The sequence below is a fragment of the Prionailurus bengalensis genome, chromosome C2 (assembly GCF_016509475.1).
Source record: "Prionailurus bengalensis isolate Pbe53 chromosome C2, Fcat_Pben_1.1_paternal_pri, whole genome shotgun sequence".
Lineage (NCBI taxonomy): Eukaryota > Metazoa > Chordata > Mammalia > Carnivora > Felidae > Prionailurus > Prionailurus bengalensis.
In genome coordinates this window covers 46,610,820-46,634,094 of record NC_057350.1, presented here as the reverse complement: position 1 = coordinate 46,634,094, position 23,275 = coordinate 46,610,820, and the positions used below count along the sequence as shown (strand labels likewise).

Below are 23,275 nucleotides of genomic sequence, written 5' to 3'. Positions count from 1 at the left end.
CAAAGCTATCTACACATTCAATGCAATCCCAATCAAAATTGCACCAGCATTCTTCTCGAAACTAGAACAAGCAATCCTAAAATTCATATGGAACCACAAAAGGCCCCGAATAGCCAAAGGAATTTTGAAGAAGAAGACCAAAGCAGGAGGCATCACAATCCCAGACTTTAGCCTCTACTACAAAGCTGTCATCATCAAGACAGCATGGTATTGGCACCAAAACAGACACATAGACCAATGGAATAGAATAGAAACCCCAGAACTAGACCCACAAACGTATGGCCAACTCATCTTTGACAAAGCAGGAAAGAACATCCAATGGAAAAAAGACAGCCTCTTTAACAAATGGTGCTGGGAGAACTGGACAGCAACATGCAGAAGGTTGAAACTAGACCACTTTCTCACACCATTCACAAAAATAAACTCAAAATGGATAAAGGACCTAAATGTGAGACAGGAAACCATCAAAACCTTAGAGGAGAAAGCAGGAAAAGACCTCTCTGACCTCAGCCGTAGCAATCTCTTACTCGACACATCCCCAAAGGCAAGGGAATTAAAAGCAAAAGTGAATTACTGGGACCTTATGAAGATAAAAAGCTTCTGCACAGCAAAGGAAACAACCAACAAAACTAAAAGGCAACCAACGGAATGGGAAAAGATATTCGCAAATGACATATCGGACAAAGGGCTAGTATCCAAAATCTATAAAGAGCTCACCAAACTCCACACCCGAAAAACAAATAACCCAGTGAAGAAATGGGCAGAAAACATGAATAGACACTTCTCTAAAGAAGACATCCGGATGGCCAACAGGCACATGAAAAGATGTTCAGCGTCGCTCCTTATCAGGGAAATACAAATCAAAACCACACTCAGGTATCACCTCACGCCAGTCAGAGTGGCCAAAATGAACAAATCAGGAGACTATAGATGCTGGAGAGGATGTGGAGAAACGGGAACCCTCTTGCACTGTTGGTGGGAATGCAAATTGGTGCAGCCACTCTGGAAAGCAGTGTGGAGGTTCCTCAGAAAATTAAAAATAGACCTACCCTATGACCCAGCAATAGCACTGCTAGGAATTTATCCAAGGGATACAGGAGCACTGATGCATAGGGCCACTTGTACCCCAATGTTCATAGCAGCACTCTCAACAATAGCCAAATTATGGAAAGAGCCTAAATGTCCATCAACTGATGAATGGATAAAGAAATTGTGGTTTATATACACAATGGAATATTACGTGGCAATGAGAAAAAATGAAATATGGCCTTTTGTAGCAACGTGGATGGAACTGGAGAGTGTGATGCTAAGTGAAATAAGCCATACAGAGAAAGACAGATACCATATGGTTTCACTCTTATGTGGATCCTGAGAAACTTAACAGGAACCCATGGGGGAGGGGAAGGAAAAAAAAAAAAGAGGTTAGAATGGGAGAGAGCCAAAGCATAAGAGACTGTTAAAAACTGAGAACAAACTGAGGGTTGATGGGGGGTGGGAGGGAGCAGAGGGTGGGTGATGGGTATTGAGGAGGGCACCTTTTGGGATGAGCACTGGGTGTTGTATGGAAACCAATTTGTCAATAAATTTCAGAAAAAAAAAAAAAAAAGAGCCAGCTGCTTAACCAAGTGAGCCACCAGGCACCCCTAAAAAAATTTCTTGATGGAGTTATTTGGATTGTTGATTTGAGACTTTTTCTTGTATCTAGTGTCAGCACCTAGGCTTCAGTGTCCTCTCTGTACAGCTATAGCTGCCTCCCACATATTTCCATATGTTGTATTTTCATTTTCATTCTATTGTACATATTTGTATTTCCTCTGAGACTTCCTCTTTGATCCATGAATTGTTTAAAAATGTGTTGCTTAATTTCCATATGGATAAAGATTTTCCTACTGTTATTCTGCTATTGATTTCTACTTTGATGCCAGTATAGTCAGAAATACAATCATTATTACTTTAATTATCTTAATTTTGTTCAGGGTGGTTTTATGTTTCAGGATGTGGTCTATCTTGTTTAATGTTGCATGGACACTTGAATAAAACATGTATTCTGCTTTAAAAAAAAAAAAAAAGTTCAGGGGCACCTGGGTGGGTCAGTAGGTTGGGCATCTGACTTCAGCTCAGGTCATGATCTTATGGCTTGTGAGTTCGAGCCCCTCATCAGGCTCTGTGCTGACAGTTTGGAGCCTGGAGCCTGCTTTGGATTCTGTGAGCATGAGGATTAGGCACAACTGGGTGACAAGGTATAACTATTATTTATTGGTCTTAGGTCCTGGACAAATCTCTGCCCTTTTCCATGAGGTTTTTGTATGGGAAGAATTGGGATATTATAAGGGCTAGGGCATGGAATAATTAAACCCTTATTTAATATTCCTTGATCGTGGGTTTAACGTCTTTAATATCTTCAGTATTCAATGGGTATTGCTTAATATTGGGAAGTGGCTTAGAAGAGTCCATCTGAATTGTTATAGAAGGAGCAGAGTGTATGTGTCCAATGTCAGCAGGACATTTAAACCAAAGGATGTCAGGGACAATGTCAAGAAGCAGATGCTGTGTAATTTGAATTATGGGAAAGACAGGTATTGGTATTGACCCATTTATTGTAGATTCTTTTATGTTTTGTTGATCTGTTGTTTCTAGAGATATTTATCCCTTTTAAGAGAAAGAAATATGGTCCTGAAAGATCTTGAGAGAATCATGTCCTAGTGAATGAACAGGAATTGTGGGAATGAGTAGAAACTCGTGTGTGACCAGCAGTGGTCCCTGTTAAAAGGAGATAAACAAGGAGTTAAAAAGTCATAGGGTTATCGGAAACTCCCACCATTTGAAGTGTTTCTGTACTCTGAGGAAGGGGAAAAGAGAGGCTGGTGGAGTTAAGAACTGATACTGTTGCTCCTGTGTTTGTAAGAACTAATGGTACTTCATTCCCCCAAAATGGTAAGATCTGTTTCTCCTAAGGTGTTGATTAATAGTAGTTGGGAAATCCCTGTTATTTTTGAAGCCTCCCTATTCTGTCATGTGAGCAAAAGGTGGAATTTTTTCAAGTGTTTTGGTTTGTATATGTCTTTTGAGTTTTAGACAATCTTTTGTTCAATGCCTAGGCTTTTTCTGATAATGATATGATAAACTCCTTTAATAATGTTTGGACCTTGATTTTTTTGTTGCTTTCTAGGAGTGGTAGTTAATTGGTGTGATTGAAAATCCATGATCTGTACACCCTGGACCTATAAATCCATGGCTTCCAAGGTTTTCTTTTTTTTTTTTTTTTCCTGTCTGCTGTAGAATGTGGGATAACTGAATGCAGATAAGGAATTATTTATTAATGCCATCTTACTGTTTTCTGGCTGTTTTATAGTCTTTTTGTTTCATTCTTTCTGTCACTGTGAGTTGATGATTTTTCTGTAGTGGTATGCTTTGATTCCTTTCTTTAGTATATCTATTGTAGTTTTTGGCTTTGTGGTTACCATGAGACTTTATGTACCACTTTAAATTCATTCCATTTTGATGGGTATTTTGTTTAATTCTACTTCCATCTATCATAAATAGGCACTAAATAATATCTATTTAAATATGCCCTTATTTTCTGATTCGTCAAAAGTAAAATGTCTGGATCAAAGTGCATGAATATTTCAAAGGTTTTTAATCTTTTTCGCTAACTTGCCATCCAGAAAGATCGTGTAAATCTGGGAGAAGTCCCTACTTCATGATACTCCCAACAGTTTGTCTATCATTATCCTTTTTAATTTTTGCCAAACTGATATCTCTTCTTTCTCCTCATCCCCAAAGATAAAATAAATAAAGCTTCAACGATGTTTTAATTTTCTTAATTTATTTTTTTAAAGGTTTTATTTGTAAGTAATCTCAACACCCAACCTGGAGCTCAAACTTACAACCCTGAGATCAAGAGTCACATGTTCAGGGGTGCCTGGGTGGCTCAGTCGGTTTAAGTGTACAACTTTGGCTCAGGTCATGATGTCATGGCTTGTGAATTTGAGCCCCAAATCAGGCTCTGTGCTGACAGATCATGGCCTGGAGCCTGCTTAGAATTCTGTGTCTCCCTCTCTCCCTGCCCCTCCCCAGCTCACGCTTTGTCTCTCTCTCTCTCCTTCAGAAATAAATAAACATTTAAAAAGTTTTTTTTAAAAAGTCTCATGTTCTACCAGCTGAACCAGCCAGGGGCCCCTTAATTTAAATTTAAATAAACTAAACATAGTTTCTTAAATTTATTGGCTATTTGTATTTCTTCTCTTTTTTATGTCCATTGGTCCTTCTTTCTATTTAGATGTTCACCTTTTTCATAGCAATTGTGAAAGCTCTTTATATGTTAAAGGTGTTAACCTTTAATCTCATAAATGTCTTAAATATTTTTCTTGTAATCTTATCTGGCTGTTAACTCTGTTTGTTTTTTTCTTAATTATATAGCAGTTTTAAAGTTTTACATAGTCATTGTAAGATGGTCTACCCAGGAGAACTGTGTTCTTGCCCACTAGTTAAAAGAGATAAAAAATTAATTCAGGAAACAGCTCCAAAGAGTTGCAAAGGCAAAAATGTCAAACATGGAATAGTAAGGCAACCCAGAGATTACTCATGGTGGGAAGTTCCAATAGGGAGGGAGGAGTGGTATTAACAGAATCCATGATTCTGGCCACATGCAGCGTTTTCCTTCAGGAGCTGGAATTAATGAGGAGGCTGGTTGTGCTGGAGACACTGCTTGCAGCAGAGAAAGAGGGGGGAAATACTGTGATTTCTTTCCCCAGACTCTTTAATTTCTTATCAGTACCTCCCATTGTCCAAATCTAGCCAGAAGCTACTTGAAAGGAGTCTGGGAAACAAGAGTTTAGAGAGGTCATTTGATTATGAAACAAAACACAGGAGAAGTTGGGAAATGGATTGAGGGCAAACATACAAATGATCAGAAGAATCTCATACTTCAGTTATTCTATTTATGATTTCTAGACTTGCTGTTTTGGTAATAAAGTCCTTTCTCAAGATTACTTCCTCTACTATTTGTATTTGGTTTGGATTCTTACATATTTTGTTCATAGGAAATATAGTTTGATTTAAGATGTGAACAGAAATCCAACCTTATTTCTAAATGACAGGCTAGTTTTCCCAACACCATTCTTTCTCCATTGATTTGAAATTACACCTTTAAGATATTTTGGAATCTTATTTTATTTTATTAAGTTTATTTGTTTATTTTAAGAGAGACAGCATGTGAACAGGAGAAGGACAGAGAGAAGGGTAGAATCCCAAGCAGGCTCCATCCTGTCAGCACAGAGCCTGATGCGGGGCTCGAACTCATGAACATGTAGGTCATGACCTGAGCTGAAATCAAGAGTCAGACACTCAACCAACTGAGCCATCCAGGAACCCCAACATACTTTGAGCTTTTAAAGTAATTTGGGTTTATTTCTATACTTTTATCTAGTTCCATATATATATATATATATACTTGTATATTTTGACAGCCTACCATATTGCCTTGTGTACTAAATGTTTGTGACAAGCACTTATTCTTCCAGATGATTCTTAGTATAATTTTGTGTAATTAGGAAAAAAAATATGAGAATTAGAAGAAGTGGAGATGTTTTAGGTGTGCATATTAAGTTAGTACCCACCTGAAACTGTACTTCTTACTTTTACTTTTTGAGTTCACCACAGAAAAGCATATCAAAGTTTAAAGACCTATGTAGCCCACCCACCATGCTTGTCTCCCTTAGGTTTCATGGTCACTAACCACAGTCCCAGAGAACAACCAGTACAGACTGGGGAAGAAGGGCAGGGGCCCTGGGTGAAACATGGGCAAGAATACCCTGGAATTGATAGGTTATTTGGCATCTAGAAAATCTTGCATCTGAATTAGTGATAAAAATATTAATCAAAGATAAAAACCAAAGTGATTATTAGGAAGGAAAATTTTGTGTAAGAAAGGAAACATCATCATAGTACCCTTATGTGTTTTTCCTATGAACAAAATTTATGCAGTCATACGAATATTGATAAAATAATAATTCTAATATAGCTGTATTGAAAGGGTTAGGGATGTGAAGAACTAAGTATGGAAATTCTCATATTTGTATGAATTTAATAATTTTTAAAGCTGAAAAGTCAACAAATGGCAACATATACATATGATTTTAAAATACGGACATGTTTAACATAAGCATAGATAAAAGAGTTGAAAGTGGTTGTAGGGATTGATATTTCTTCATTAAAAACTGAAGTTTTGGGGCGCCTGGGTGGCTTGGTCGGTTAATCGTCCGACTTCGGCTCAGGTCATGATCTCACGGTCCGTGAGTTCGAGCCCCGTGTCGGGCTCTGTGCTGACAGCTCAGAGCCTGGAGCCTGTTTCAGATTCTGTGTCTCCCTCCTCTCTGCTCCTCCCCTGTTCATGCTCTGTCTCTCTCTGTCTCAAAAATAAATAAATGTTAAAAAAAAAATTAAAAAAAAACTGAAGTTTTAGGGGGGATAAAGTGATCTTGAATAAGTATATGAAGTATTTAATGAATACACACTTAGAACTAAGAGCAAGGATTAGCTTGCTCAATATGCCACAGTTAATAAGTGACAACCTGGATTTACACACAGGGGAAGGCTTAGAGGAGAACTAGAATAGAGTTAAAAACTAGTCTGCAAACTAGGGCTAGAAGGGAAATTCTTGACTTGATGAAGAACATTTTTGAAAAAACTACAGCCAAGGTCCACTTCAGAATGGCAGCATAAGTTTCATGGCCCAGTTCCTCAAAAGAAGAATAAATGGTGAAAATTATATATTAAAAAACACGATTTAAAAATCTCTGGAGGGGAACCTGGGTGGCTCAGTTGCTTAAGTGTCTGACTTTGGCTCAGGTCATGATCTCACCAGCTTGTGAGTTCAAGCCCCACGTCGGGCTCTGTGCTGACAGCTCAGAGCCTGGAGCCCACTTTGGATTCTGTGTCTCCTCCTCTCTCTGCTCCTCCCCCACTCATGCGCTCGCTCTCTCTCTCTCTCTCTCTCACTCTCTCCTTCAAAAATAAACAAACATTTAAAAAAATATCTGGAAAATGGGGTGGCCACCCAAGTGCTCCAGTGGGGTTGGACCATGGAGGTGGGGCCACTGATATACTGGGTGGCGGTTTGCAGGGCTGCTGGGTGATAAGGACCAGCTGAGGGTCTATGACAGGCTTGGAGCTCTGTTGGACGAGCTGGCAGTTGTGCACCCCAACTATAAACAGGAGGAGGAAGAGCGCCTCTACTACTGCCTGGACATGCTCAAGAACGTGCTGGCGGCCAGCGCAGGTGGCATGCTTGCTTCCATTCGGTGTCTGCCTGGGCCTCCTGTAGATGCTGCTGATCCTGCACTATGATGAAACCAGCATGAGGTGAAGTATGGCAACATCAGGTTGCCTGACATGGACAATAAGATGCTGATGGACATCAACATGACGCCCATTGCTGCTTTGCTCTGTACACCTGTTCTCATCAGTGGCCATGAGAGGTTTGTGGTTTGGGCTCTGTGCCCACATTAACCTGTGAAAACTGAAATGTGTGGACCCAAGGCTCACCTGAGACACCCAGCAAGTCTATAGCTCTTCTACTCTGTCCTAGGACCCCTGACTCCAAGGCCAGGGATTGCTCCCACCTCACATCACCTCATGAGCTTGAACCTGGAACTGTGGCCACTCTGATTTCAGGCAACGGCAGTCTGGGTAGGCTAATGGTGCCAGCATCCCTCCCACTGCCCACTGGTTTTTTGGCACCAAGTGGATGATATTCCTGGCTGTGGGCATGTATGCCCTCTAAAAGAGAAAGAAAAAGAGATCTGTGGAAATTGTGCTAAGAGCATGCAGCAAGTGAAAAAACATTCATTCAAGAAAATATATTAAAACTTGGTAAGAACAGTGAGAATCTACAGCCTTTGAATCATAACCTGCTCTCTGCCTGTGCCTTCCCAGCTCGGTCTGACAAAAGGTCCACTTCACTCAGGTGCAGCCAAGGACACAGAACTCCCTCCTTGTATCTCTCCCACCCACCAGTCGTAGACTATATTACTTCCCACAAGGGCCAGGCCTACAGCCTTTCTCACCTCCTTCCAGCTACATGTTGTGGAGATTAAATTCTAGGTGAGTGTGATCGAGTTTGTGGATCCCTTCTTCCACCCAGTCCACACTCGTAAGGTAGAGACTCTACCCTAGGTGTGGCATAACAAAAATACCAGGCCCTGATCACCTTGGGACCGAGCTCAGTTGTCAGGCAGTTGTTCCAGACTGGAAGGAGCAAGCTGAGATCAGAGGCTGCTTGCGGTGCCTACCTGGTGACCCATGCTGTTTTCTTTTTTTTTTTTTAATGTTTATTTTTAAGAGAGAGAGAGTGCAAGTGGAGAAGGGGCAGAGAGAGGGAGAGAGAGACACAGAACCCGAAGAAGGCTCCAGGCTCTGAACTGCTAGCACAGAGCCCGACATGGGGCTCAAACTTAATAGCCATGAGATTATGACCTGAGCCAAGTCAGACGCTTAACTGACTGAGCCACCTGGGCGCCCTCCCCACCCCCCACACTTCCAGTGACCCACTCTTAAAGCTGGGGTATCACATGGAGAGAAGTGGGTCACTATCACTACTCCCATGTCTAGGAATTGAGTCTTAGAGATTTTACCCAAAAGGGAAGAAAGGCCTTAGGAACAGAGACGTCAAAAGTGTCCCCAAAGAAAGTGACTTTATGGCAAAAGGAGATTAATAGATTGGTGGAATCATTGGTGAAACTTCAGGCCAGCTGGTTTGCCTGGAAAGATGCAGGGTGGGAGAAAGTGGGGAGGAGCCTGCCTCAAGTTAGAACAAGCCTCAAATATTATCCTCAAAAACCATGCTTCAAAGGGACCCAAATTTAATCGCTTATGAATGCGGAACAACTTATTCCCCATAGCATGAAAAAAAAAAGAGAGTTCATGCTATTGCTGGGAGTTAGTGGGGCCTAACAGTGGGATATGATCAAAGAAAGAGATGAAAAGACCTCTGCTAAAATCATGGTCATCCCAAGTGACTGTGAGCATGTTGCATCCTCTGGAGAGCAACAACAAAGGCTTTACACTGCAGAGGAAATGGACTTCATATGCATGCACGCGCGCGCGTGCACACACACACACACACACACACACACATCGACCAACTCACTAAACAAATAAACAAGGATAAAACAAAACCTAAGGATGAATGAACATCCAGAGTTCTAAACTATTTTATCTTAAATGCCCAGTTCCCAACCAAAAAAGTCATGAGACAGGCAAAATGTGTGACCCATACACCAGAAATTAGCAGGCAACACAAACTGCCCATGAGAGCAATCATATATTGGATTTTTTTTTAATGTTTATTTATTTTTGACAGAGAGAGAGAGAGAGAGCATGAGCAGGGGAGGGGCAGAGAGAGAGGGAGACACAGAATCTGAAGCAGGCTCAAGGCTCTGAGCTGTCAGCACAGAGCCCGACACGGGGCTTGAACTCACGGACCATGAGATCATGACCTGAGCCGAAGTTGGACGCTTAACCGATGGAGCCACCGAGGCGCCCCCATGTATTGGATTTAATAGAAAAAAAACCCTTAAAAATAATCATGATAAATATGTTCACAGAACTAAAGGAAGTAAATATTAACTTTAAGTAAAGGAAGGCATGAATGCCATGTTATGTAAATAGAGACTGTCAATAAAGAGACACAAAGTGTAAAAAACAATTAAATGGAAATTCTGTAATTGAAAAATACAACTGAAATAAAAAATTCACTTTGGAAGCTCAACTGTAGATTTAAACTGATGGAAGAATTAGTAGTTTTGAAGTTATATCAACAGAGAGTATGCAATCCAAAGGATGCAGAAAAAAAAGAATGAGGAGATATGCAGAGCCTGAGAGAAATAAAGACAACACTAAATGTCAGCATATGCATGCGGGAGTACCAGGAAAACACATTTCTGATGAAAGACTTGTATAAAGAGCTCCAAGTTGTTTGTTGATAAAAAATCAACAAATAGCAAACAAGCAATCCAATAAAAATTGGGCAAAAGGTCTGAACAAGCACTTTACCAGAGAAGAAATACAGATGGCAAATAAACATATGAAAAGCTGCTCCACATTATTTGTCATTAGGGAACTACAAATTAAAACAATAATGCCATACCTAAAAGAATGGATAAAATTTAAAAAAATAAATAAACCCAACCAATTGCTGGCAAGAATATGGAATGACAGGAACACACACACACATCCTCTCTCTGCTAGCTATCAGGGCCTAGGAGCAATGACATTGCAGAAACAATTAGCATACCTATGGCCCAGATCTTGGTTTCAAATACCATTATTCAGTCAAAGGAACTATAGCTCCTTGGAGAAATAGCAGATTCAGTGACGAGGGCAGGAAATAAATCTACAGGATGAGCTTGGAGCATCCTGTAATGCCAGAAAGTTAAAAAAAAGAAAAAGAAAAGAAAAGAAAAAAGAAAAAGGCTAAACAACAAACAAAAAAACCCCCACCCTGCATACGCGGTCATGGTGCATGTCAAAGGGACACAGGAACCACCAGAAACATCTCCTAATGGCCAAAGCTAGAATGATTTGAGCAGTAAAGTAGTACTTAATTAATAAAGTAGTACTTATTTATATCAAAGTAGTACTTAATTATATCAAAGTATAAAATAAATATCCATTAATCCATTAATTACATACTGATGTAAATAGATGATTAAACTGATAAGAACAGATACTACACTTGATCTTAGCCAAAAGGCTGAGAAGCGATGTAAATAGATGATTGAATGAATAAATAAACAAACAAACAAATAAATAAAGTGAATAGACAAATCTGTGCAGAAGAATTCCAGTTTATATAGATACTTTGCCCCAGGGAGCTGGACCATTTCTTTTCTCTCTTTAGTTGTGGGCTTGCTGACAAAGAACACAGTAAGAGAAGGTGGAGAAAGAGCAACTTTACCAGGAAGAAACCTGGCAAACACTACTTCAGCCAGATGGTCAAGGTCAACATCAAAAGTTATATAAGTTATGAGGATAGTATTTGCCACTGATAGGATATGATTAAAATGACAATTTTTCTCTGTGGTCTTTCTCCTAAAAAGCTACCTCTGCAGTCTAGTCATGAGAAAAACATCAGAAGAATCCCAATTGAGGGACATTCTACAGAATGCCTGATTAGTACTCCTCAAAACTTACAAAGGACATCAAAAGCAAGGAATGTCTAAGAAACTGTCACAGATAACATATCCTAAGAGAGACCTAAAGAGACATGATGACCAAATATAAAGTGATATGCTGATGGGATTCTGGAGCAGAAAAACACAGGATTAAACTATGGAAATCTGAATAAAATATGAATTTCACTTCATCATAATGTATCAATATTGGCTCGTTAATAATAACAAAGGTACCATACTAATGTAGGATATTAATGATGTGGGAAAATGGGTGTGTGATATATGGGAATTCTCTATACTGTCTTTATTATTTTCTATAAATCCAAAACTGTTCAAAAAATTTTTAAAAACTTATTAAAAAGTCTTTGAGGTAGGGGCGCCTGGGTGGCTCAGTTAAGCGTCTGACTCTTGATCTTGGCTCATGTTGTGATTTTGCAGTAATGAGATTGAGCCTGCATTGGGCTCCACACTGACAGTACGGAGACTGCTTGGGATTCTCTCTGCCCTTCCTGCTCTTTCTCTCTCTCAAAATAAATAAATAAACATTAAAAAAAAAAGACTTTGAGGTAAAGTTCTTGTTTCTCAGAATGAAGCCAGATAACACTTGAAGGAAAAACAATCACCATTTTTCTGTCTCCAATTATAATAATTGATTCAAATAATTACTGTCATTGGATGCTAAAACCATTGATGAAAAATTATTAGGGAACAAGAAATGCACATGGTATCAGTATATCACCCTACAGATTAGATTTTAAAAGCAAGGAAATCAGTTATCTTTATCATAGAAAGAGCTGATGAATACTGCCTTGAATGAAGTAATCAGTTAACAAGACAAACTGATGTTATAGGTCTCATGATGCGAGAAGGAAAAAAACCAGCACATCTGGTGTTGCTGAACTATTTAAATTAATCATGAGGAAATGTCACAAAAATAGAGATTGTGGGATATTTTACATGATGTCTGATGCAAATATTTTAAAAAATCTTAAATGTCATGAAAGAAACAAAAGCCAGAAGTTTCTTCTAGATTACAGGAAGCTATAGAATGATAATAACCAAAAGTAAATAGTGACATTTAATTGAATTCCTGATGACAAAATAAATTGCTATCAAGGACAATTTGGGGAAAATGGGAAAAATTTTAATGTGAACATTGTATTAGGTGATGTTAAATTTCTTGAGGATAGTAATGATATGACAATGTAGGAAATGTCTTTGTTCTTTTGAGATATATGTTGAAGGATATGTGGGTAAACTGTCATAGTGTTATCATATATATGTATATATACATATGTGAATTAAATATATATGTACACATTTATAGATGGATTACCAGGCAATATGGTAAAATGTTAATTAATAGTCTTGGTTTAAAAAAAAATCATGAGCATTCTCTCAACTTTTCTGTAGGTTTGAAATATTTCAAAATAAATTTAAAGGAAAATGTCACTGATTCACATTTTCTTGAATCTCTGCCCACTTTACAGCGCAGTTTCTTGAATGTTTTCCTCTCTTGCTACTTTTACTTCTCTGAGCTGTGTACAATGTGACTTAGTGGTTAGGAACATGGATTCTGGAGCTAGATAGCCTGTATTTGATCCCTGAACTCCAAATTAATATTTCTGTGGACAAATTGTGCAATTTCTGTGTCCCCCATTGTTTCAGTGGGGTTATAGGAAATTAAAATATAGAAATAAAAGTAAAATATGTAACAAAACACCAAATAGTTAAATGGATACTGGTGAAAAGTTATTTATAAGCTAAAAGAATGTCTGAGAATTAATTTAAAATCAAGTATAAAATGAAAGATGAGGCAAGAGACATGAATGTATTAGTTAATATTTATTCAGCTGCAATAAAAGCATTTTTCCCAAACAAGTTTAACAGTTAGAAGGTCTATTAAATTTTGAAACCAGAAGGGATGGTTAATTCCAGTGACTCTGGGTTTGTTTCTATGTGATTCCCTCAGCTACGTGCTCTTGTGTGTGTTGACTTCGTCTCTAGGCAGGTTTCTCCCTTGATGGCAAAATGGATGTAGACTGTGCCAGATTTCATATCCACACAGCATGGCATTCAGAGGAAGGAAGACTACCTTTTTTGTGGATCTGTTTTAAAATAAAGGAACCACGTATTCCAGAAACTTCTACAAAATTACCTCTTTTGTTTCATTGGACCCAAATACGTCATGTACTCTTCCCTTAACAGACCTCTAGGATTCAGTGTTGATAAGAGTTGCGGGTGGATGGTACAGAAATACATAACAAAACTTGTGGTACCCCTAGGAAAGGGAGAGGGAATCAATGTATGTGAGTCTGACAATTAAAAATATCCTCTAAAGTAGGGAGTGAATAAAAGGAACAACACTCATCTAACTCAGCTATCTGGATTTCCTTTATACTCTTAAAAAGAGTTTAGGACCCTATAGAGCTTTGTTTATGTGTTTATTATTATTGATTGATTAATTCAAAAATAAAAATAACAAACCTATTACATATTAACTTAATTATATTAAAATATATTAAAGGAAATGGTTAGTGAATGGCCAAATGTGTCAGGCACCTTACTAAGTATTAGTGAAAGGAAATCAGTTATGACTAGGTTGATATTCACAGGAAGAATATAGACTTTTATTTTATTACCCAGTAGTAGTTACAATTGCCTATTTTTTCTTTAAAATGTTGCTGATATCTGTACACTCCTCTACTTTTATTCAGTTTCAGCTCTCATTGTCTAATATATGAATCATTACAGTGAGTCTTGTTGTGTCCAGCTTCATTGCATTCAATTGCCAGATTAGTTTTCTGAAAGATACAATCATACTACCCTGTTCTAGGAAGAATTTGCTGTCTGATGCCTCTGAGATAAATTCAGATTCCTTTGGGTGGCATATAAGATTCTCAATAACCTGATACACTTCCACCTTTATTTCCCATATTCAGGAACATCTGAACAACAACTTTCTTAACTCTCTCCATGGTTCACCTCCTTTATCCCCCATTCCCAAGGCCACGCTTATTTCCATAAACATCGGCTGTGGTCATACTTATTCCTTTTTTCCTGCAAATATCATTTTTAAAATCATTTTTAGGGCACATTTTACTTTTGATACTGCATAAGAACTCAGTACACAAAGATACAGGGATCTCCATTTTCTGAACTCCCAAGCAGCATTGATACAAATTCTAGCTTGATCTGAATGACTTGGATGAACTTGAGCAAGCTACTCAGTTTCAAAGTATGAGATTTTTACTGAGAAAAAACATGAAAAATCATGTCTAACCAATATATATGAAAGGTCTAGCTTTGTGCCTAGCAGATAGTATGTTCTCAGTAAATTATTTTTTCTTTCATATTTGCATATATAAGTGATCAGTAAATCTTTTTTGTTCAGGTATTTAGGTATTTAGAATTTTCACTATTTTCGGCCTAATTTATGCTTTACAGCATCCCCAAATTTTTGTTAATGCTGTGAATATGTCAGTAATTTACATTGGAATCAGTACAGTTGGTGTAATTGCTAATAACAAGACAAGTAATAATATCAGAAAAAAATCATTTAGTTTCATGTATTCAGAATTTCACTTTACTTTTGATGGATGCCTAATCAAACGGCATGAAAATATCCAAATCCATAGGGATTTCAGAATAAGTAGCATCTATTTCAACTATAGATTGATAAATAATCAGTCAACAGATACTTTATTTCAGAGAACTTGAGAGTAAAATTGACAAACACTAAAGATGAAAATATTCTTGATTTGAAAATAGGTATTCCGTGTGAATTAATATTCAAACATAATCTCTTGAATAAACTCAAAATTGAGAATCAAGTATATCCAGTTTACTTCTGACAGGTGGTGTTAAGAAGGGATTAATTCTTGAGAACTTGGAATGTGCCAGAGTTTGTAAGATTATGCTTTGAGGTTCCAAAAATTTGTCAATTCCAAATGGAGGCAATCTTTATATATATAATGACTTCTATTCCTAGTATTTGTAGAAAATTGTAACTCATTACACTTTGAAACAATTAGTTAATAGTTTGACTAATTTCATTGTGACACAGTTTATGACCTCAAGAATAATTATTTAGTTCATTCCTGCTGGGAGCTAGTCGCTCAGATTTCAAAATACATTGTAGCAGAAATTCTCCTTGCTGAACTTATTTATTTGACTTATACACTCTCATGTTTTAGTAATTTAATATTTTATATACAAAGTGATCATTTTCTACTTTCTCAATATTCCATATTTTGAAAAGCATTTTATCAAATTTAAGTTAATTTTCCACAGGGGATGAAATTTTTTTCAGAATGTTATAAAACTTTCTTCATAATTTTTTTCATAACATTTAATACTTCCTTATTTCTTAGACTATAGATAAAGGGGTTTAATAAAGGAATTACTAGAGTATAAAAAATAGCAACAGGTATATCTTTATCCTCTTCTTTAACTGAATTTGGTCTAATGTACACAAAAAGAAGAGAACCATAGAATATTGAGACAGAGAGAAAGTGGGATGCACAAGTAGATAAAGCTTTGCCTCTTCCTTCTCTGGACTTCATTTTGAAAATCGTGAAGAGGATGCAGAGATAAGAGATTAGAACTATGATAATAGAGAAGACTTGAATTGACCCTGAAAAGATAAATATCATCAATTCATTGATAGAAGGGTCAACACAAGAGAGTCTGTATAATGGAAGAACATCACAAAAAAAGTGATTAATTTGATGAGACCCACAGAAAGTTAACCTAAAGAGAAACCCTATATGAATCACAGAATGCAAGTTTCCAGCTATGTAGGCCCCTGTGGTCATCTGAATGCAGAGTTTCTTTGACATCATGGTGTGGTAGTGTAGTGGGCTGCAAATAGCCACATAACGGTCGTAGGCCATTGCTGCCAAAAGAAAGCAGTCTGTAGTTTCAGCAAGGCAGAGAAAATAAAATTGTGCCATGCATTCATAAAGGGAAATCATTCTGTCCTTAGAAAAGAAGTTCTCTAACATCTTTGGGGTAATGGCACAAGAACAACAAGAATCCATTAGAGCTAGGTTGCCCAGAAAGATGTACATTGGTGTGTGAAGACGACACTCTGTAAAAATCAATGCCACCAGGCCAAGGTTCCCCACCATAGTGATCAGATAGATAGTAAGAAACACCACAAAGAGTAGGCTCTTCAATTCTGGGTGGTCTGTAAATCCTATGAGGATAAACTCAGTTGTCAAGGAGTGGTTATCCTCAATCATATCCACCTTCTCTGTTGAGATAGGAATTCTGGAGACATAAAATTCTAATTAGAGTGTGTCTAATTTTCCTTTCACATTTTAATTTTTACAACAAAGAGAGTAGCTTCTGCAAACTTCTGTTACTATCTCTGGACACAGGCACACAAATCTCTGGGGGATATTCCTTCTTCTAAAATGTCAGCTTTATAACCTCAACTCTGAGACTCTGGATTCCCAAGAATATTTTTATAATTCCAAGGAGAATTCTTACAGTGGAAAAGTTTTGTCTTTATGGATTCATGCATGAATAGTGTACAAATATAAAGTACCCATATTTGGTACATTGATGTCAATTTTTGTATTAAAGATCCTTAAAATTTTAAATCAATTTTCATATATACACATTTTTTAACTGAGCAAGAAGTTTTCATATATTCTTCCAGTTGAGTAAATATTTGAAAATAGCATACAAAAGATATGTTAAATTTATATATTAGGAATAGTATGAAGATTACTAAGAATTAAGAAGACTATCATCTTTAAAGAAAATTACTTTGGATATCTAAAGAAATAAATATCCATGTATTGTCACCTCTCTCATTCCTGTTCCCCGTATTGCACTCATTTCCATAAAAACTGACTCTGTCCATGCCCTCATTCCTGTTGATTTTTGCCCAGATATCTAAATCCTTTCCTTCTTTATGTACAGTTTACATATAATGCTGCTTAATATTAAGTTTTAACTAAATGCCCTAGACCACACTGATTATCACTTTCTGAATCCTCAAGTATTTCTTATATACATAACACAATCTAGAGTTGCTTGTCTACATGGCTTTTTTTCTCTTTTTTAAAATTTATTTAAAAAATTTTAACCTTCATTCATTTTAGAGAGACAGAGCGCGAGTGGGAGAGGGGCAGAGAGAGAGGGAGACAGACTCTAATGCAGGCTCCAGGCTCCGAGCTGTCAGCACAGAGCCTGAAGTGGGGCTCGAACTCACAAACCGGGAGATCATGACCTGAGCCGAAGTTGGACCCTTAACCGACTGAGCCACTCAGGCACCCCCCCCTTTTTTTATTAAAAATTTTTTTTCATGTTTATTTTTGAGAGTGGGGAGGGGCAGAGAGAGAGAGGGAGACACAGAATTTGAAGCAGGCTCTAAGCTGTTAGCACAGAGCCCGACGTGGGGCTCAAACTCACAATCTGTGAGATCATGACCTGAGCCAAAGTCGAACACAACCAACTGAGCCACCCAGGTGCCCCTACATAGCTTTTTTTTTCATTTATCTATACAAAGTTTCTTTATTAGAATTGAGACATTTGAGTTAAGCTATGACTTACACTTCTTGTAAGAGTTGTTTAATGCTGTAGAGAAAAAGCAGTATTGATTCCTGTCCAGGCTTCATTCTAAAGACCTGACTTATAAGATAAACTTCTTGTCAGCATACTACTGTTGATCCTTAGTGACTTTCTTTGGTTTCTGCAAGTTGAGACTGTTAATTTTGAAGAATAGTCTACAAAGGACATTATTCAAAAATCATCTTTTAAAAAAGTTTAGGTGTCATTCTTTTATCTGAATGGACCCATCTACTATTTTTCTGTTTTCTGAGAAACTTATATAAGGTTTTCTAAAGTATATCACAGTAGTTTAAGAGCTAATAAAAATAAGCCGGCCTGTATAGTTTAATTTCATAACACTTAGAAAAATTGAAAAATCTTAATATGACTTTTGAGAACAAATTTTGTTTTCCCTAAAAGGCTATCTTCTAGGGGCACCTGGGTGGCTCAGTAGGTTGAGCGTCCAACTTTGGCTCAGGTCATGATCCATGAGTTTGAGCCCCACATTGGGCTCTGTGCTGACAGCTCAGAGCCTGGAGCCTGCTTCAGATTCTGTCTCCCTCTCTCTCTGCCCCTCCCCCACTCATGCTTTGTCTCTCTCTCTCTCTCTCTCAAAAAATGAATAAATGTTAAAAAAAATTTTTTTTAAAAAGGCTATCTTCTATCATTACTTAGTGATCCATTAGGATATATTGGCCATTGTGTCAAATCATATAAATTTTATGGTCAGAATGGATGTATTTTTCCATAATCAAAACATCAAAATAGAGGCACAGGCTGAGGCACCTGGGTGGCTTAGTCGGTTAAGTGTCAGCTTGCAATCTGTCTCTCTCAAAAATAAATAAACATTAAAAAATTTTTTTAAAGAAGGCACAGGCTGCACATTTTATTTTCTTGTTTTAAAATATTAAATATAAGCCATTTAATTATTCAGCTGTGTTAGAAATAACTTTCAATGTACCTGCCTGAATTATTTAACAGAATTAAGCTATGCTGTTATCTGTGTATTTTGAAAACTTACCTTAAAATCAGAAAAGGTCAGCATGAATTGAGTTTAAATCTCTTGCTAATTTCCCATAGGCTTCAGTTGTGAGAAGAGCTAGAAAGGTGAGAAGTTGAAATCTAAGATCAATGAACAAATGCTTAGTAATTCAGATAAATAAATGTTTATGGATGCTAATATTAAAACTAAAAGTAAATTTGAGTACTTCCCTTATCTAAATGCTCTGATACTGTGTTAAGTCTTGTAGAATTTCAGAATATAAAAATATTGGTCTCAAACACATTGGGATTAAAAAAAATGAAAATCTGGAAGACTGCTAATAGATCAGCGTCAATAATTCTATTTCTAACATTGCAAAGTTAAACTTTTCCATCAAATGCTTAAGGGATTTCCCTGTAGTGACATCAGTGTATTTCTGTTGGGAGATTCAGTCTCCAAAATGTATTAACTCTGTGACATTAATTAAAGATTACCTGTGAGACAAAGAGGTTAAGTAAATGACTTTCACTAAAGTAACTAAGGTCAGTTGATGATCGTCTTGCTGATTCTTGCGTAACTAACATCATTTTTACAATTGTAAAATTGTACATTTTATATCTCTGTTCACTATCCTATGCATAAAATGTAATGAGCAGAAAAGGGTCTCAGGTTGGTTTGGACAGTTACAGGAAAAATTAATATGGTTAATGAAAGATGATTAGCATTTGCAGTGGAGCCTAAAAGGTGTAGGGTTAGCGAGACTCATCAACTTCACTCTGAGTTGAATTAGTTCCCATGTGTTGCAAATCCCTCCTGGAAATTTTGCTGTTACCATTTAGCCCCACATATGATTTACTGAGTTGTTCTCTGTTCTTTTCATTTCACCCCAATTACTTTATCTTTATTACCCTGTTTTTTTCTCTTAATTCCACTAATTACTCTTCACTATACTGTATTTATTAGTATGTCTATAATCAGTCACTCATTCCCCACCACTACCATTAGCAGTAGACATAAGAGTGAAAGAATTTCTCTGTTATGCTCATTCCTTCATCTCTAATACCTTGAACAGTGGTTCTTTGTAGCGCTTAACAAATACTTGTTGAATGGATTAAAAAAAATGATACTCTGCTGCTCAGGAATTTGCAGTGGTCCCTCATTAGTTTTCAAACCAAATCCATTTTACTTATTTTGGTATTCCAGATGCTCCATGGTCACCCTTTGTCTTATCTTTCACCTTGCTCTCTTCCTCAACCTCAGGACACTTGGCCATGTGCATCCCTTCATTGCCCCTCTGTGCAATTGCTTCACCTAATTTTCTTATACTGCTTCCCTCTGCTAAAACTCCTTCTTGCAGTGCCTGGGTGGCTCAGTCACTTAACTGTCTGACTTCGGCTCAGGTCATGATCTCGCAGTTCATGGGTTCAAGCTCCGTGGTGGGCTTTGTGCTGACAGCTCAGAGCCTGGAGCCTGCTTCGGATTCTGTGTCTCCTTCTCTCTCTGCTTCTCTCTCTCTCTCTCTCCCTCTCAAAAATAAACATTAAAAAGATTTAACACTCCTCCCTTTCTTTCCATCCCAATACTACTCATACTTGAGCTCAAATCAGATCTCCTCCATGAAGACTTTCCTAGGTCCTTCAAATAGAATTAGCTGATTAATGGCAAGATCTCATTCTTTCTTAAGACTAATATTCCACTGTGTGTGTGTGTGTGTGTGTGTGTATTTATTTACACACTATATCTTCTTTATCCATTGATCTCACTCATGTGGAATTTAAGAAATAAAACAAATGAACATGGGGATGGTGGTGGGAAGAGAGGAAAACCAAGAAACATACTCGTAACTACAGAAAACAAACTGATGGTTACTGGAGGGGAGGTGGGCAGAGGTGATAGGTATTAAGGAAGGCACTTGCTGTGATGAGCACCAGGTGTTGTATGTGAGTGATGAATCAATACATTCTACACCTGAAACTAATACTGTTGACATACATGTTAACTAGCTGGCATTTAAATAAAAACTTGGAAAAAATTTTTAAATAAAATATACTCAGTAAAAATAAATAGATAGAATTGATTTGTTCTTTTCCTGATTTGCGTGATACTTACCTGCTTTTTTTTAAATATGAAATTTATTGTCAAATTGGTTTCCATACAATACCCAGTGCTCATCCCAATGGGTGCCCTCCTCAATACCCATCACCCACCCCCCATCAACCCTCAGTTTATTCTCAGTTTTTAAGAGTCTCTTATGGTTTGGCTCCGTCCCTCTCTAACTTCTTTTTTTTTTCCTTCCCCTCCCCCATGGTCTTCTGTTAGGTTTCTCAGGATCCACATAAGAGTGAAAACATACGGTATCTGTCTTTCTCTGTATGACTTATTTCACTTAGCATAACACTGTCCAGTTTCATCCACGTTGCTACAAAAGGCCATATTTCATTCTTTCTCATTGCCAAGTAGTATTCCATTGTGATACTTACTTGCTTTTAAAATGCATTCACCACTTTATCAAGTGTGACTCATATGTGTCTTGATTGTAAAAGTCTTGACTAAATATTCTTTTTAAAAATTTTTTAAATGTTTGTTTATTTTTGAGAGACAGAATACAAGTGAGGGAGGGGCAGAGAGAGAAGGAGACACAGAATCCAAAACAGGCTCCAGGATCTGAGCTGTCAGCACAGAGCCTGACGTGGGGCTCAAGCTCACGGGCTACAAGATCATGACCTGAGCTGAAGTCAGATGCTTAACCAACTGAGCCACCCAGGTGCCCCATTGACTAAATATTCTTAAGTCACCAATCATAAATCTTTTAAGCACCTCACAATAAACTGAGCTAGATCTATAATATATGCTGCATTGATTGCTAAAATTTCCATCATGTTTAATCTTAAGTACTTACAATATGCAGGGTATTGGAAGAGACAATGGGAAGTGTGGGCACAGGATGTGAGAATGGCAGAGATAAGTTCTTAGTTTTTAGATATGGCTTCCTGACAAGAAGCTCATAATCTAATGGGGAGAAAGGCACTTAACGCTGTGTGCACAATTTAGTGTGCAATTTAGGCTGTGATATAAAAAAAGTGTAAACATATCATATAAAAATATAGTAAAGGAAGTGACTGGTGACCTAGAGGAAGAAAGAAAGATTTCCCAATGGGAGTATAATTTCAGATAACTTTGCAGGGTAATAATTGGTAAAGAACATGAGGAAAAGCAGTCTGAGGGAACCATCTGTAAAAGCCTGGATACTTTTTTTTAGTTTATTTATTTATTTTTAGAAAGAACATATGTGTGGGGAGAGGCAGAGAGAGAGAGAGAGAGAGAGAGAGAGAGAATCCCAAGCAGGCTCTGTACCGTCAGCATGGAGCCTGATGCGGGGCCCGTGAGATCATGACCTGAGCTGAAGTCAGTCACTTAACTGAGCCACTTAGGCATCCTAAAGCCTGGACTCTTAAAAGAGCAAGGCCTAATTTAAAAAAAAAAAGGGAAGGGGGACAGTAAACTAGAGTGACTGAAGCTTACTCATACATGATACAAGGAGACACAAAAAGTAATATAAAGGGAATGGGAATTTCCAATTCTATTTGATTTCTTCTCATTTATTTCCTCTGCTCCTGCCAATTCATTATACCCTCTCTCTCTAAAGCCACAACCAACTCTAAATGCCAACTCTAAAGAATATTTAATTATTTCCTAACAAAGTATAGTGTTTGGTACTATTGAAAGTCTTCTCTGGCTTGTTTGAAAACCCTCTCTGCTCCTATCATCTTGATTGTTCCATCTCAGTCTTTGATGCTGAATCATGTTTCTCTTTTTGTCCTTAATAATGCTTTCATTCACCCTGATTGTATCCTTGGCCTCACTCTTCATTCATTCTAGAAATTTCCCCATGTTAGCTCATCTACTCTTGTGTTTTCAACTATCTTTCATTTGATGATAGTTTTACTAGGAGAGATATTTCAAACCATGGTGTACATTCATATTGATAAGCTCATTTGGAGTATGTTCTAAATATATACATTCTTACCTACAAATTAGACAGATGTACTACTATACTAAAATATTATATATAAACATGAAAATAGAAATTTAAAAAGAATTAGACTGAGAGAAATGCTATTAAAATTTTAAATTTTATGTATTTAATGTTATTAAAATATTGTTTACCCCCACTAACACTATTATTAATTAAATAATAATCTTATATTCAGAACAAAATGTGATATATGGCTTATTATTTAAATCACAGCTTAGCACTGTGATACAGCAGTGCACCCACTTGCTTGAACTTACTTCCAAACATCTCTTAATATCCTACACAGTTGAAAAGATCCGGCACACAGATATATCTGCCCAAATGGGAGAAGAATGTAAGTTTTGAGTGGGTCTCAGAACAGGAGAGGGCTCTTCATAGGCCCACACTATGGGGTAAACAGCCCTGACATTTGGGCCAAATGACTCAGCAGGCCAGTAGTATTAAAGATATCTGAGGTGGGAAGAGAAGTGAAACTAATGGGAAGTGTATGGAAAATTCTGATAGGAGAATCATAACATA

General features: G+C 37.3%; 1 protein-coding gene and 1 pseudogene across 1 annotated transcript; both read right to left on the bottom strand.

The window, feature by feature from the left end:
* Nucleotides 1-10,656: 10,656 nt before the first annotated feature.
* LOC122492549 lies at nt 10,657-10,765 on the bottom strand (annotated as a pseudogene).
* A 4,725-nt stretch (nt 10,766-15,490) lies between these two features.
* Nucleotides 15,491-16,420, bottom strand: LOC122492354 (olfactory receptor 5K1-like). Its single transcript, XM_043596057.1, has one exon. The coding sequence runs from the start codon at nt 16,418-16,420 to the stop codon at nt 15,491-15,493; it is 930 nt and encodes a 309-aa protein (XP_043451992.1).
* Nucleotides 16,421-23,275: the final 6,855 nt, after the last annotated feature.